The 17,230-nt window shown below is 49.5% G+C and overlaps 1 protein-coding gene across 3 annotated transcripts in view; it reads left to right on the top strand.

The window, feature by feature from the left end:
- Positions 1-6,090: 6,090 nt before the first annotated feature.
- The window catches only part of LOC142590452 (uncharacterized), a 101,985-nt gene continuing 90,845 nt past the window's right edge, over positions 6,091-17,230 (top strand). For 2 of the 3 annotated variants that reach the window (XM_075702575.1, XM_075702572.1), the window contains exons 1-3: positions 6,091-6,239; positions 6,741-6,848; positions 8,744-8,950. In XM_075702575.1, the coding sequence (XP_075558690.1) occupies positions 8,758-8,950 (193 nt within the window). In that variant the 5' untranslated portion in view covers positions 6,091-6,239; positions 6,741-6,848; positions 8,744-8,757. The remainder of the gene's footprint in view (positions 6,240-6,740; positions 6,849-8,743; positions 8,951-17,230) is intronic. The other variant, XM_075702574.1, reaches the window with a different exon arrangement.

The raw sequence follows: 17,230 nt of genomic DNA, 5'->3' as shown, positions 1-17,230 counted from the left end.
TTTTAGCAACCTATCAAGTCCGTCTGACGTAGGCGCGATGAGCAAATCAGTAGATAGCTCTTCTAACTTTCCCGCGTCGGGCGTTTCCTCTCCAGTATCTGGCGCCTTTAACGTTACAGACTCAAGTTTATTCAGTTCGGGCGTGCTCGGAATATCAGCTTGCTGCGCCTCTGACCCTTTTTCGTTGTTTGATAACGTCGGCCCCGCAACTACCGCCTTTGCAGCGAGCTCCCGAACCTTCGACCTGGTTAAGGCCTGAACACTAGCTTCACCAAACAAAAGCCCCTTCTCGCGCAGGAGGTGATCGGACCTGTTTGAAAATAGGTACGGGTACTGGGGTGGCAGCATAGATGACACTGCCGCCTCCGTCTCAAGCGCTCCGAAAGGTCCTTCAATAAGCACTTTTGCTACTGGCAGACACACGCTATGAGCTTCCACGGCTTGCTTGATCCACGCGCACTCGCCCGTGAACATATGGGGTTCTACATAAGACGGGTGAACTACATCCATCGTAGCTGCGGAATCGCGAAGCACTCGGCACTCTTTCCCGTTCACGAGGAGGTCTCGCATGTAAGGCTCGAGAAGCTTCATGTTCTCGTCAGTGCTGCCTATTGAAAAAAACACAACTTTTGGTGTTGTTTCCGGACACTGCGCCGAAAAGTGACCCGGCTTCTGGCACGTATAACACAAGCGCGCTCGCCTCATCTCGAACCGCTTTCTGCGTTTGGCTGCCGCCGTCTCTTTACGTTTGGTCGGACTGCTTTCGCTCGCATCCGCACTACGCGTGTCCCCCTTTGCTCTTATGGGTGTGAACTTCGGCCTCTCAAACTTCTAGCCAAATTCACCCTTTTGACCGTCCTTAGCTCCGCGAGCTCGACGCGTCACAAACTCCTCGGCTAGCTCAGCGGCTCTAGCCACCGTACTCACGTCTGGCCTATCCAAGACCCAGTATCGCACGTTCTCCGGTAACCGACTATAAAACTGTTCTAGCCCGAAGCACTGCAGAACTTTATCGTGGTCACCAAACGCTTTCTCTTCTTTGAGCCACTCCTGCATGTTCGACATAAGCCTATACGCAAACTCTGTATATGACTCACTTCTGCCTTTCTCATTTTCCCGAAACTTCCGACGGAACGCCTCCGCAGACAGCCGGTACTTTTTTAGCAGACTCGATTTTACTTTGTCGAAATCCTCTGCTTCCTCTCTATCCAAGCGAGCGACTACGTCGGCCGCCTCGCCGGGTAACAAAGTGAGCAAGCGCTGTGGCCACGTTTCCCGAGAGAACCCCTGCTTCTCGCACGTTCGCTCAAAGTTAACCAGGAACAAACCAATGTCCTCTCCAAGCTTAAACGGCCGCATCAGGTCAGTCATTTTGAACAATACGCGTTCTCCTGCACCATGTGCCTGACTTCCATTACGAGCGCGTTCCATCTCTACCTCAAGACGCTTCATTTCCAAAGCGTGTTGACGGTCACGCTCTTCTTTTTCTTTCTGCTCTTTAAGTTCGCGCTCCTGTTTCTCTTTTTGCTCTTTAAGTTCGCGCTCCTGTTTCTCTTTTTGCTCTTTAAGTTCGCGCTCCTGTCTTTTTGACCTCTCCTCAATAGTCTCAAGGCATTCCGACAGCTCGTCATCCTCAGCCTCTAACTCAAGAATAGCCTTTAGCAGTTCTGGTTTTCTGAGTTTGTCCGAGACATCCAGACCCAACTCTCTTGCAAGCTCCAACAATTTCGGTTTGCGCAACGACTTCAAATCCATGGCTGCTCTGAATGCTGCTTTCTCTACTGCTTACTATTGTCTTGCCGCAACTAACCCGGCAGCAACGACAACCACAATTACCAGCTCTGTTTCTGACACTAACAAAAGCCTGGCAAAGCTCAGAAGAAGAAAGTCCCGCACTCACCAAACCTCGCAGCAGGAATTCCGCGCCGTCGTTCCGCTGCAGGCAACCAGTCGTCACACAGGGCTCGTTGCACTGCTCCCGGATCGTCGTTGAGCTGCTCAGCATACAGTCAACTGCATCTCTTCGCTGCTGGCCTCCGTTGTCGCGATCTCACCGCTGGCAGACAGTTGTTTGAAGTCGGAGGCGATCTCACCGCTGGCAACCAGTTGTTTGAAGTCGTAGGCGATCTCACCGCTGCCAACCAGATGTTTGGATCGCGACACTGGCGCGATCGGATGGGAACTCGGCGCTGACGCCCGTGGTTGTACCTGGGTCGCAAGCCCCAAGGGTAGCGTTGGCCTGGCGGCCTGGGGTACAACTGGAAGCATCCGAAGGTCCCGGCAAAGCATGAGTCGACTGGTAACAACAAAACAACTCGTTTATTTTAACATCGCAAAGAGTTGGCGGTCAGGTTGACCGAAGTAGAGAGACGGGAGAGCACTTCACTCAACAGAAGAAATCGGAGCCCTCTTCTTTGGCGTCCGGGGGCAGCTGTTTTTATACTCTCGCAGTTGAGGGCAAGAAGGAACCCCTCAAAAGACGAGCACGTGAATGTACAATGGGCTAATGGTGACGCACACTGTCGTAGCGATGCCGTAGCACCATGTCGAGCACGATCTCGTAGCACCCTGTCGTGGCGCTGCCGGTCGGACACAATGACTGTAATGAGAGGATGGTCCCTGCTTTGGCATCGCCTGTTTCGGGCATAATGACTGGAACGAGATCCCTGCTTTGGCATCGCCTGTTTCGGGCACGATGACTGGAATGAGATCCCTGCTTTGGCATCGCCTGTTTCGGGCACAATGACTGGAATGCGAGGATGATCCCTAGGCGGTCGCATCGCCGCAGTCGCGCCTGGAAACACCTGGCGATGAGTGTTGTGGCGACGACGATCGGGCCAAAATGTCTGCCGCCCCGCCGCAGTCGCGCCGGCAAAACCACGTGTCGCAGGCGAAACGCAACACTACCAAGAATTAAAATTTGCACCCCTACTCCATGCAAAAGAAAACACTTCAAAACATTAGCTAATAAAGATAAAAAGTGTATTTAGCGACGAACGAAATCGCTGAAGTGCTATTGGCAAGGCAAGGCTATCCGACTGGATCAAATATCGTGAAAAACAAAACAATCGGCAGCATAACAGACGTAGGAGAATGGGCCGAGCGGATCCGAGTTATTCACTCTAGGGTCACAAAAACAATTGAAACGACAACGGAGGCTCCAGTCGTGGATCATCACCTCTTGCATCTCTGGGAAGCCCGGAGAGGCCTCACAGAAAGGTGGAAAAGGCAGAAGCTTAATCGCAAACTCAGGATACGGATAGCTCAGCTAGCGCAGGAAGCTAACGAATACGCACAAAAGTTAAGCGACAGCAATTGGCGTCAGTTCAGCGACTCGCTTCGGGGTACGTTGACTACAAAGAAAACGTGGCGCAATCTTCGAAGTATGATTGACCCGGGAGGAACAAAAACAGTCGCGAATCGCACACTCAAGCTGCTTGAAAACGAGTTTGAAGGTCGGGAAGCTGACATGATAGACAAAATTAAAGAGATATACGTAGGAACTGTACCGACCGGGCAATCCACCAAACCCGTTTACGAAGGTCAGGACCAACCGGAACTGGACGCCCCCATAACCTTTGAAGAGGTTTACGCAGCGGCACACTCCTTCAAGAAAAACACGACCCCAGGGGTAGATCAGGTCACGCGTAACGCAATGATTCGCAATCTAAGTGACGACACGCTAAAGAGCTTGACCAAATTCTTTAACGACACGGTCTGGACAGACGACGGCGTCCTTCCAAAAGAATGGAAGGAAGCAAAAATTATTCTTATTCCAAAACCAGGTAAGCCTCGTAACACCAACAACCTTCGACCCATCTCCCTAACGTCGTGCGCGGGGAAACTCTTTGAAAAGGTTGTGCAGGTCCGGCTCTCGAACAACATAGAGCTAAACATGTTCCCCTCCAACATGTTCGGTTTCCGACCCCACGTGTCAGCGCAGGACGTTTTTCTACTACTAAAGCACGAGGTCCTGCACCCCAACAGTGGGTCGGAAGATAAATTTGTACTGGCATTGGACATCAAAAAGGCCTTCGACAGCATCTCCCACCACGCTATTCTGGAGGGACTGGAAGCGGTGAACTGCGGAACGCGAATTTATAACTACGTGCGCTCGTTCCTCAGCCACCGCACGGCCACAATCGGATTAGGCTCCACGAGGTCAGACACCTTCAACTGTCCCGACAGAGGCACCCCTCAAGGAGCTATACTCTCTCCACTGCTATTCAATGTAGGGATGAGAAAGCTAGCCCTGGAGCTAGATAAACACCCGAATTTTGGTGGTGCGATATATACCGATGATATCACGTTCTGGGCTCACCAGGGGTCCTACGGGGACAAGCAAGAAACCCTTCAAAAGGCCATAGACGCAGTCGTGGAATACGCGAGGGCGGCGGACATGGCATGCGCACCCGAAAAATCAGAATTCATTCGGGTGCGTGCGAAATACGCAAGAAAGAAGGACTGGGTGCCGCTCACTCTGACTCTCGACGGGGCGCCAATGCGTGAAGTGGAGACACTCAGAATATGGGGGATATTGGGGATGTGGATACAGCAGAATGCTGGAACATCTCACACCCTACAAAAACTAAAGGCGGTCACAGGAAACGTGGCCAGAATGATAAGGAGAGTGGCAAGAAGCAGAGACGGCCTAACTGAGGGAGAGACCATCAGCCTTGTTCACGCATTCGCAATTAGCCGACTCACATACGCCCTTCCGTATCAGGCCTTGACAAACGAAGAGATTAAACAGGCAAACGCAATAAGAAAAGCCTTCAAAGCCGCCCTTGGTCTTCCCGAATGCGCTAGCACAGACAGATTCGAGGGACTGGGCCTGCACAATACTTTTGACGAGTACGCAGTCGCGACGGTATATGCCCAGAAAGAACGACTTTGTTCTTCAAGTCAGGGCAGGGAAGTATTGGCGAGGTTAGGCTTTCCCCTGAGACCCCAGTATTGCGGAGAGGAAACGGCACAGATAGACCGCAATGTTCGATCGCACATCGCGGTGGCCCCAATTCCCATAAACATGCACCCCAAGTACCATCCCGGACGACGCAGAGCAAGGGCAAAGACCCTTCACAAACGTTTCGGCATGGAACCGGGGGTGTATTATACGGATGCCAGTCGAGCCAGCTCAGCTGACACTTTCACCATAGTCTCTACATGCAACAACAACATAACAACGGCATCCTTCAAAACCGCCTCGGCATGCGTGGCAGAGGCTGCAGCCATCGCCTTGGCCATACAGGACGCCGAGCGCCAAACCAATTCGGCTGTGATATTATCCGACTGACAAGCGGCTTGCCGCCTGTTTTTACAAGGAACGGCATCCAAATCAATAATCAAAATTTTAGGCACTCAACTAGAGGGGCACCACACTATCGTCTGGTATCCGGCACACGAGCGACTGGCAGGAAACGCTAGGGCAGACCGTATTGCTCGAGGTTTGAACGTCCGAGCAACGGCATGGCCTAACGACGACCTTCCACCGAATTCTCGTGACATCCTCCTACAGCAATGGCAGGAGCGGAGACGTTTTGGACATCCTCACTCCGATTTAAACAGCCAACAGGAGAGGGACTGGCGTCGTATTCAGACGAATACATACCCCTACCTGCACCTCCTACACAGAATACACCCCACGAGGTTCACTGACGAGTGCCCGTGGTGCACAGACACACCCATACTAAAACACATCACATGGGAGTGCCCCAGGAGGCCTGCGCACATAGACAGACACGAACATCCACTAATGAGGAATAGGCAGTGGGAGGCATGGCTTGCGGACGAGGGTCGGGAGAGCTAGTTGGCTCTTCTGGACCAAGCCCAGCGAGCCGCTCGTGCCAGTGGGGCCCTGGAATAGGGGCTCCAACTATCGTGCCTTATTTTATTTGCATTGAAAAAATTTTACTCTCTCGTGCACAGGAGCGCCGCGAACCACGACCAACCACGTAGACAACTCCACGAAAAAAAAAAAAAAAATACAGTGAAAGGCTCCATAGCGCCGCCTCGCGGCTGCAAAGATTTTCCGGATTTTCCGCTTCACGCTCGCGCATGCCCGCGCGCTCCCTCGACCCACTACCCGTACTCTAGTACACCATACTTTGTTGGTGTTCTGTGCACGACTTCACGTGGTTCTGTGGTGGAGTTGTGGTGGCTGTGTTTACGGCACGTGGTGAGCGAGCAGGTATACAAATTCACTTCCCTGCCGCTTTCGCTTACGAGCACCTTCAAAGGTAAACACGGATGAGCGCACGTATCGGCTCATTATACCTACGTCCGTTGCTTTCTTTGTTCATGTTGTAGCGGAACGCTTGTACACACGAAGAAAAAGAGCGCGGGAAGAGGCGGATCTTGTTTTTGCTCTGGCGGCATCGCTCCATCCATTGCTTTAGTGCCGATCCTTCTAAATAGACGTCTCCCGCCTTGTAACAATATGTCATGCGCGTAGCTTTGCATCCGTGGTCGACATTGTAATAACACTAATGCGGCATATTGCACAGGTTGTCTGTCTGCCTTAATTTTGTATGCTGATTTTAGGATATCTATTACGAGCCACCCAGACGAACGCTACAGACTCGTGATGCCTACAGCTAAAAACATTTTTCCTGGTTGCGCGAGGAGCACATGTTTCACTTTGCGGCAGTTACGCGGTGAAGTGCTCAAGGCACATATCCCTGAATGTTTGTACCGTCATTTGTCTAATTTGTTTTACTGTGCTACTGCTGTCGTTACAGCTTCTGCTGATCTTAGTTGTGCCCGTCAAGATATAGGCCATCTCTGCACCGTTGACAACAATTAGCCGCAAGTGCTGATTGCTGCTGGTTGGCTCAGTCCAGAAACAGGTATGTATATCCATTTGCTCAAGGAATTCTGATGCTTCTAATACTTGAGCTGCACCAGTAAAGGAAGATTGAATTAAGTGTCGTTTGACTGATGCGTGACACCCTATCACTGTTGTGCTATACAGGTGGCAAGGCATCTTCAGATCTAGGCCAGTAAGGCCGACCAGTTATCTGTTGGAAGTTCCCGCAAAGCATTTAATGCGAATATAAAATTGTCTAGGCCAGAACTCTTATAATACTGTAGTGCCCTTGGTGCCTGATGTCATCACAAAAGAAACAGTAGAAAAATCCAGAAAATTTGTGTAGAGCTGTCCCGAGACAATAAATCATACAGAAATAATTATGTTACGAACTGCAACTGAACATCCACAGCTGTGAGTAATTTCCCTGTGGGAATACTGTTGCTTTTCAGCATATTTTGTGTCAGTTGCACTATCACTTGCCAGTTGCATCCTCAATGTCTGACTCATTGTCATAAAACAGTGTCTATCTGTACGATGCAGTTGCTGCACCACAGGCGATACCTCTGAGTAATGGCAAAAGTGTTAGTATAGATTGGGTGTTGTACATGGGAAATGCCAGTCGGCCGAAACAATCGCTTAAATTGTGTCAGCATTAAAAATAGCTCTGCAAGGCTGCAGGTATACTTAGATGTCTCGATGTTTGTCCGAGTTGTGATCGGCAACTGTTCGTATATTGTTCGTATGGTGGTATATTATTGAAACTTGGCCACTTGCTCTGGGCTTTATTTGTAGCAGTGTGGTGTACTCTGCATTTCATTCTGACATGGACGTGTGGCTGCGATGAAATCTTTTGAAGGGAATTTATACGGCTCTTTCGACCATTTTTGTTAGTTGGAGGTCTGTAATGTTTGGTGGTTGGAACTCTGCAAGGAAAACATTCGTTTGCTCCTTCTTGTTCTTTTGTTTGTTCACCCTTTCATTCCTTGAGGCTATTCCCTTACATTGACAGTCGTCATCTATCGTCCCTGCACATTTTCTTCACACATGTTCATGCTCTAATTTGCCAGCAATCTTACCAACAAGAGCTTAGGGCTTGCACTCTTGCTTGCTAATATTGTTGCACACCTTTGATAAAGTTTTGTCACACCTCCGTTACTGCAGGAACCCATTTTTTGAGGAGTTGTACGTCACTGTCCATGACCTATAGGAAGGTTGAGCATTGTCATTGGCTTGCATGGCACATCGTATCATGGCAGATGTGTTAAACATAAATATAATTATGGGGTTGTATGTGTCAAAACTACAATCAGATTATGAAGCATACCGTAATGGCAGACTACGGATTCTTACACCCTCGTGTTCTTTAAAGGGTCCCTGAAATGGTTCAAGACCCACTGTGGTTGCTTAGCGGCTATAGTGTTGGGCTGCTACACATGAGGTTGTGGGATGGAAACCTGGCGACGGTGGCCTAATTTCGATGGGAATGAAATTGGAAAACACACATGTTTTAGGTGCATGTTAACGAACCCCGTGTCTCATATTTCCGGAGTTGCCCACTACATTGTGGCTCATAATCGGATTGCGGTTTTGGCACATAAAAACAAAATTTTTTTTAAACGGTTCGAACAAGTTTTGTAGATGCATAGGGTACAGTAAACATTCGCGCTGCAATTCTCCATAGCCGTACATTTTCTCCTAAACTCATTCGCCGAGTGTTTCAAATAGGTTCTGCTGTCGTAAGCTTTCCACAAAAAATAGGTTGCTGTGCTTTTGAGTATTCAATGTGGATTGTCCTTTGTAGCCCTTTAAAAATACTGAACCGGAAGGGTTATTTTGTGTTGCTTGGCTATGTGCCTGTATTTATTCTGTTGTATTTACCTCTTGCTCTTAATGCTGTAACAGGACTGCAATTGCCCCACCTATTTTCTGCAGGCCTCACAAATGCGATGAGCCTAGCTGAAAGCATCACTGCCAAAAGGGTACGCCACGCCCCTTCAAGGGTTGTTGGTCAGGTAGAGGTTGGCCTGCAGCACAGCTTGCCTCTGGCTGACAAATCTGTCGGCTGTTCGTTGAAACCAGGGAGCGAGTCTAGGAGCGTGCAGACTACGGAGGCTGTGGAACAGTTAAGCTCCACCTCAGGTGGGCAGTGACCGGCACTTCTCTTACGTTTGCTTGCTTGTGTGTGTGTGGTTAATGGCCAAGTCTGCCTAGCTTGGCACAACTTGCTCAAGTGTTTGTGACATTCTGGTGCTGATGACAAATTAACAGGTTTTTTACTCTTGTCTGTATACTGATTGAGACAAAATGAAAAAATAATGCTCTGCTGAGCACACTGAAGCCCCTTTGATTGCAGAGCTTAAAGGGACACTAAAGGTTACCAGAAACTCAAGTTAAAGTGGTAGAGCAATGTTCTAGAACGTCTAAGGCGTCAATATAATCGCGAACAGAGCTTTAGTAACCGAGAAATTGAGGTAAATGCATGACACGATTTGAGACCCCCCAGCGACATTCCGGTACTAGCCCGATGACGAAAGGACTCCTCATAATTTTTGTTACTAATACTCAACTACTCGTATTAAAAATATCATTTCATTCGATTATAAGACGGAAAAAAATGCTACTTGTCTACGTCTATTCGATTCTAAGAAAAAATAACATTTTGACGTTACCCTTCAGTAATATGAGTGTTCGAAAGGTTTCGTTTTCGCTCGACTCTGCGCGCTCGACTCTGCGCCGCGCACGCTTTGGAGTTTCAGTAGTTTCGTTATCGCGTCGTGCTGTGAGGGTTCTGCTGGCTCGCGAAACTTTCATTTGGAACAAGCAGCGAAAATGCCACGTCCATGTGATGTCGCGGGAAGCCCTCGTTGCTTTCCCGCTCCGGAGAGCCGGTGTCGAGGCTGCCGTCGTAGTACGCAACGACGCCGGCAGTGCGAGCCCTCAGCAGCAGGTCGCGCTCGTCGGTGCTCAAATCGCTGAAGTTGAGCCCACCATCGCGAGCCAATCTGTAGGTGTCAGGGTCCATTGCGACGAGCGTCGAAGTTAGCGTCATAGAATGAAGTACCAGCTTATGGGCGTCTTGCGCTGGAGTTTGAGGTATAGTAGCGGCGCCTGGTGGCGGTGCGGGAAACGACATCTGGGTCGTGCCAGCTTGGGTCGTATTGAGCCCTGGCTGTGGCGAAGCACGTTTCTAGGCCGAGTTTTGCGTCGATTCGCACATTTTTATGCCCTGTTGCGAGTGCGAAAAGGCTCGTCGCTTCTCACAGACCACGCCGACCACACTGCGAGCTCGCCGCAGCCTATAGTTTAACGAAAACGGACTCTCCGTGTGCCGTGGGACGTAATGTGGGACGTAATTCGTTTCTCCTTCCGCTAGCCACCATACTCCCGCTTTCGCTCTGCTGTCGGCTCTGTCTTGGCTCTGTTTCTGGCCGCGCGTTCGTGTTTTGCGCAGAAAAGCCGTAGCGCCGTCTGCAGACGCCGTTCTACTCACCGATGGCGCAACGTCACTATGAGACCATGATGTCAGTACTCCTCGATCGGAGGGCGGGCGACTTGAACTGCGCTAGAGGTACGCGGACACTTCAGAACGCATTTTCTCTTAAAATAAGTCTCTCCTTGGCACGAAACAAGCGTTTCGAGGTTTCTGTGATGGTATTTCAACAGTTTACGTTGACTTAATAGTAACCTTTAGTGTCCCTTTAATGCAGAGCCGTCTTGAGCTGGTGTTGTTGTAGCCCTTATATTGCTTTATGATAACCTTACACCCAGTGAGTCTTAGTTATGTATAGATCGGTGTCCGAGTGTATGACCATGAATATAAATCAATGCAGAATGTAAGTTGACCTCTGGGTTTGATGTGAATAAAATTCAAACAAAATTATTTAATGCAGTCTACTCTAAAACATACCTTGTTTCATCAATATGCTCATTCATTGAGCGAGCTGAATACGGCACGGGAACTGTAAGGATTCTCATCCTGGAACAGGTTTTGGTGACGACATCCCACAGCACATCATCGGCGATGACTAAGCGGTTCTATGCATGCGCAACACTGCCCTCAAGCAATGAGCAGCATGCACTGGGCTCCTGAGGTGCATGCCAGCAATCGCCCCAGACGATCTGTACACGTCTTGAGGTGAATGCTGGTATTGGTGCTCTCCCGTCGATAGCAGCTTCAGTTTTTTTTTTGCCGCATTTACAAACGGACCTCTTTTGTACCAACAGTTTGTGCCAGTGGATAGTTATTCCTCCTCAGCACTTTTGTTACAATATGCTATCCACTTTTGCTGATGCGAAAAGGGAAGCCTTTTCCCTATGAAAAATGAGGCACTAGTGAGCAATTCAAATGCCTTTGCATTTAATTGAATCTGCTGTCATCAGGAGAACTGGTCCACGGTGCTCACAAGAGCATTTCATGACACTGTCTTCAAGTTCACCATCAACAGGGTAGCCGTTGCACAACAAAGCCTCCAGTGAAAATCGACATTTGCTCTGTTTTACTTTCTATTCATAGAAACCAAACGGCACACTGCCATAATCATGCTTTGCGCTTCCACCCATTTTATCACATTGTTTTCAAGTGCACTTATAAAGCCCTGACATGTTATTTTTGCCCTCCTTGCAGTATTTATTCGTGTTTGGACAAAGTTTGCAAATGTGGCAAATTTGCCACAATAATGACAAAAACTATGATCCTTTCTCCACTTTGACAACTACAAACAAGAATGCTTTATTTTGTTTCACAGTATACTACATGACAGACACAGGAAGATCGTGCTAGTTATTTTGCGACAACTGACCAAAGCGCAACCTCTCCTTGGTAATTCAGGTGCATGCAGTTGAAGCATAAGATTAGCAGAATGGTTTACAACCTGTTTAATAACAGAAAGTGGAATTCGAATATGTTCTTTTTCACAGCATAATGATGATACAATCACCGACCAATTTTTTGGACACCCTATTTTCTGAGGCTACCCGAATATTTGGACTCTCCCATATTATGGCCACGTGCTCTATATACCGTAGCCAATCGTTTATTTGGACCTCACGGGGACTGCGGAAATGTCCGAATAAACAGGTGTGCGAAAAAGCAGATTAAAAAAAAAAAAATGAAATCCTTTATTTCCATGCACTGATTCGGGCTCGGCAGTAGGCTTGGAAGAAATCGTGAATGCGCCGTTGCACGCTGTTCCGTTTAGGCGCCATCAGATAAGCCTGAATCTCGGAGAGGGTCGTACGGTCACTATAGGCGGCTGAAAGCACAGTCACTGCTTGTACACGCTCCGCATGCGACGGCAGCGTAGCACGCGATGCGTCATCTTCCGTTTCAAGAGTCATCGCCCGGCGGTGCAGCAGAAACCTGACAAATGATCTCGCCGTCGTCGAGTTCTGCGCATGTCAGTACAGCAGTGTCAGCACCTGTGAAACTGTCAATGAGACGGTGTCCGGAATCGCATTGCAACCAGTGCGCAGGTCTCGGCAGAACATTTTCCGCAAACATTCCGTGAAAGGCGACAAATCTTCGGCCTCCCGGCACCCGCTTGCCGGCATTCCGCAGCGCAGTCTGCGCGGGCACTGTCGGCGCCATTAGAGATTTGACGCGATGTTTCCGTATTCCGCGTTGGATCACCAAAACCTCGACACAGCACACAAAGCAAACACTACCGTGCTGACACCAGTCACACAAATGAAAAAACGCGGCCTGCTCTCAGCGTCATGCGCGAAGAAACAAATCAGCTGCTGGATTGTCTTGACATGGCTTACTAAGCTGAAACCGGAACTGCTGCAGAGCCACTCTATCGAACTAGGCAGAAACGATGATGATGAGCGGGGATTTCCAGTAGCGCCACTTCAGACCAGAGGTTGCAAGGTGTCCGAACTTTCGGCAGTTGTTATACATTACGGTCTATGGGGAGAATGGCGGTGCCGCGAAGCTGACTGAATATTCGGGCATGTCCGAATTTTTGGAGTCCGGAAAATCGGTCGGCGACTGTAGCTATAATGACCAAAATTTTGCATGTTTCAAACTGTCCTCGTTTAATTTTTCAGAATTTTTCTCGTGGTCGCAAGTTCAAAGCTACCGAAAATGCAAACAACATCTCTGTCATTTTCTTTTCCCGCAGTCTCAAAGCAGCGTTGCACACATCTCGCATGCCTATTCAGAGCTACCATTTCAGGTGCAGCCTCGATAGGTCCCGCTTGATGCACTCTCCCAGAAGCCTTTGTGCTGTCATTGCGGTCGGCACTCGTAAGTCGCATATGGCCAGTGGTACTCTTTGTATCTCCTCACGTGCATTGTGGTTTTCTTCAGCTGCATTCTGTGATGCTAGGCTTAGCATCTCCAACATCCGATTGTCTTCAGTCGCTTTATTGCGATTTGTTAACAAAGGTGCCGACACTGCCTTCGTTTTCTACCGTCAGCTCGATAAAGGCTATGATGCGAGAAAACCATAGCATATTGACGATGGAAAAGAAGGCCACCATTATCAGGAAAGTGGAAAGTGACCTGTCACAATCAGGTGTCGCAAAAGAATTAGAAATCTCGAAGCAGACAATATCAGACTACATAAACAACACGGTGAATATTTTGGAAGCCGCTGAGAAATCTTCTGGATCCCGACAGAAGAATGTCAGCCAAGGTGCCCACTCAAAACTTGAAGCTATTCTGATGTGACTGAAAGCCATGATCACCATGCAAGTGCCGGTGTCTGGTGATGTTTTAAATCAAAAGGCAGAAACCGTAGCACTTCAGGTGAACATTGAGAGTTTTCACCTTAGTGATGGCTGGGTCCAAAATGTTAAGGGCGCCTCATAAGATGTGGCCATATTGAGCTGACAAGCGCTGTCTATACAATACGCACTAGCGATCGTGTCTGCTAAGTATTACATCGCTATGTGCTGCAGAAAAAGCTGAAATTTCAAACCGAACGCCACTTGCCCTTCTCGCAGGCTTCGAGCTCCCATCTGGAGAGTTGACGTATACAGTCGTCGACCGTTTATTCGGACCTCACGGGCACTGCGGAAATGTCTGAATAAACAGGTGTCCGAAAAAGCAGATAAAAAAAAAGAAATCCTTTATTTCCATGCACTGATTCGGGCTTGGCAGTAGGCTTGAAGAAATCGTGAATGCGCCATTGCACGCTGTTCTGTTTACGCGCAATATCAGATGAGCCTGAATCTCGGAGAGGGTCGTACGGTCACTATAGGCGGCTGAAAGCACAGTCACTGCTTGTACACGCTCCGCATACGGCGGCAGCGTAGCACATGGTGCGTCATCTTCTGACTTGGAGTCAACGTACGGCAGTGCAGCGGAAACCTGACGAATGATCTAGCCGTCGTCGAGTTCTGCGCATGTCAGCACAGCACTGTCAGCACCTGTGAAACTGTCGAATGAGGTGGGATCCGGAATTGCAATGCAACCATTGAGCAGGTCTCGGCAGAACATTTTCGGCATCAGTAGGGAGCACATCGGAAGGCGACAAATCCTAGGTCTCCTGGCACCCGCTTACCGGCATTCCCCAGCGCAGTCTGCGCGGGCACTGCCGGTGCCATTAGACACTTGACGCGATTTTTCCGTATGCCGCTTTGGATCACCGCAACCTCGACACAGTACACAAAGCAAACACCTCCATGCCGTCACGCCGACATCAGTCGCACAAATGAAAAACGTGGCCTATTCGCAGCGTCGTGCACGAAGAAAGAAACAAATCAGCTGCTGGATTGTCTTGACATGGCTTACTAAGCTGAGACCGGAACTGCTGTAGCCGCTCTATCAAACCAGGCAGAAACGATGACGATGAGCGGGGACTTGCAGTAGCGCCACATTGTGGGGCAGCAAGGAGGCTCCATTCAAAACAAAAATGGCATTCAGCAAGTCGAACCATGCACCGGTCAGAGTCGGTGCATGGGGCTCTCGATCGAATTGGCTCAAGGAGTGTCCGAAAAATCAGACCAGGGGTTGCAAGGTGTCCGAACTTTTGGCAGTTGTTATACATTATGGTGTATGGAGAGAATCGCGGTGCTGCGAAGCAGACCGAATAATCGAGCATGTCCGAATTTTTGGATTCCAAAAAATCAGTCAATGACTGCCTCTCACAAGTGCGCCTACATGCATCACACTGCTGTAATATCGCTCATAGTGACGCGCGACTCTGTCTGGTCCACGGCAAATTCGTCCGACAAAGGCACTCGAGACAAAGAGGGACCAGTGAGCGAGTTAGTGCGAGCACTCAAGCAGGGTGGCTCCGATGCGGCACATGGGGCACTCAACTGCGTTAGGGACGAAAAGGTGCCAGCGAGCGGGAACAGCAGGTTGGAGGGGCTAGTAAGCACCTGCTCCACATGCGCCTCAAAGAGTTGAGGAAACCAGAAAGTGGCATGGCAAGGACTAGGGGGGTACACATCCAGGTGGTTGAAGTGACAAAAGGGCTGTCCAAAGAAGGGATTGCTCCTGCTAGCCGAAAGCAGAGGGTACGTACCTCATGCTGTAGGTGTTATCCGCTTCGATGGACATTAAGCACATGGCAAGGGGATCAAGCAGGAACGACGGCCGTAAGGGGGCCTGCATTTATGACATGCTGAAACAGGGTTGGGTGGTAGTTATGTGGAAGTGGGTTTGCACGAGGCTCACCGTACGAACGACGGTCTGGGAAGGGCACGACGCTCCTCCACCCCGCAACGCACAAAGGCGCTTGGGCAGGGTTCATCGACTCTGATACGGCGCAGACAAGGCTCCAGAGTCAGATTGCCAAGAAGCATGGGTTTATTCAACCAAGATATAGCACAGTTTGACAGTCACTGCGCTTATGGGCAAAGGCTCACCCCAAGACTGATCGAGTATGTGCGGCCCCTGCGGTAGGGCAAACTGGGAAGCGGTCCACCAAGCGTGAAAACGAGAAATTGCGGGAGCAAAGGTCCTTGTAACTACCTCATTGCGGGCCTGTGAGCATCTTCCGTAAAATGAAGCACTCAGCGGATGAGAGCTCAGGCGGAGACGGTGCCCAGGGACCGCCACTAGGGAGGCCGATTGAGGTGCATCTTTGTGACACTAGCTCGCATGCTAATTTGACCTTGGGAGGGAGAAGCACAGTTTGCGCAGAAAATTAGCTTCGGTGCGCTAGCTGTGTCAGCAATCTTGCGATTATGATGGCGGTTCCTGGAAATCAAGCTAAACACAGTGCAGGAGCTGAAGGAAGAGGCACAAGAAGGCACCTCAATCCCCACATCATGCAACGTGTGGGGAACAGATGTCAGCGACCAGCCAAATTGTACAACTCAAGTTAGCCCATTATTCCTACACACCTGCCCACTCGCCTTACATTGTGTGAACAGTGTGGCAGATTTGGAGCCTGTCCCGTGGCCATCAGAAATACAAGTGAGAAAATTGCTACCACATTTGATCCTCCCACCACCGCCACCACAGCGAGGAGATCAATCAACACTGGCGAAGCGGTGTTCGCAACCACAAACTGGTGAAGCAGTGTTCGGAACCACAAGCATGGGTACAACATGTCAACGACAGAGTCAAGGCTTTCTATAGACCATGCACAACCACAAAAAGGGCACAAGCTGCTACAAACACCATCGCACAAATGACTACGTTACCATTGAAAACGATCGCTCCTAGCAGCCACCCCAGTTTTGAACAGACCCACGTGAGCACTACTACTCCATCAAGGACCTCGTAACCCTGACCTGGTCTTATGCGACCGCACCGATTTCTTGACCAATGGCTCACCGTCATCGACCGGCCGAGCTATTTTCCACTAACTACACCGCAGAGTCCGCTACCACCAAAGGCGTCCAATGACTCAATGTTAGACGTCCTAAGAGAGGACGCAGGTTTTACATCCCGAAAAATGGCAAAAAAAAAGATTTTTTGAAAATCACATTTTCGGTTTCTATAACTCTTTTTCTATCTGACTCCAAAATATCATCCATATAAACCACATAGAAGTGCTTTAAAAAAAATTGTTTTATCAGCCAAGGTGGCGAAAAATTTCGCAGAAATCAAGAAAGAACAGCGCTTTTCACGCCATAATATCTCCGGAACGGTGCGCCCGAGCGCTGCCATCTTGGTCTCGTTGAAAAGCGCATTTCTCTGTCTTCGAATTTGCCGCTTCAGCGATGTCCTCCTTACAGTAACAAGCGAACAAAAAGCAAATGATTGAAGGTCACGCCGGAGTCTGTGATTGGCCGCGCCCGCTACGTGACTCCAGCACGGTTCGCCATTGGTCTGGCGCTCGCGTCATCTGCTCGGCTCTTTGCACCTCGCGAGTCTGAACATCTCCACTCGCCGTAACTCAACGTGTCAAAATGGGCTCTACGCGGACATTGCAGTAGAGTGACCGATTCCTACGCTTGTGGACGTTTCAGACTCGCGGCTAAGCATTCCGAGCCTTCGCGGCGCGGACTTTGCGA

This window comes from Dermacentor variabilis, chromosome 8 (genome assembly GCF_050947875.1).
Source record: "Dermacentor variabilis isolate Ectoservices chromosome 8, ASM5094787v1, whole genome shotgun sequence".
Taxonomy (NCBI): Eukaryota; Metazoa; Arthropoda; class Arachnida; order Ixodida; family Ixodidae; genus Dermacentor; species Dermacentor variabilis.
Note: the sequence above shows the minus strand (reverse complement) of the source record. Positions and strands in the feature narration are given on the sequence as shown.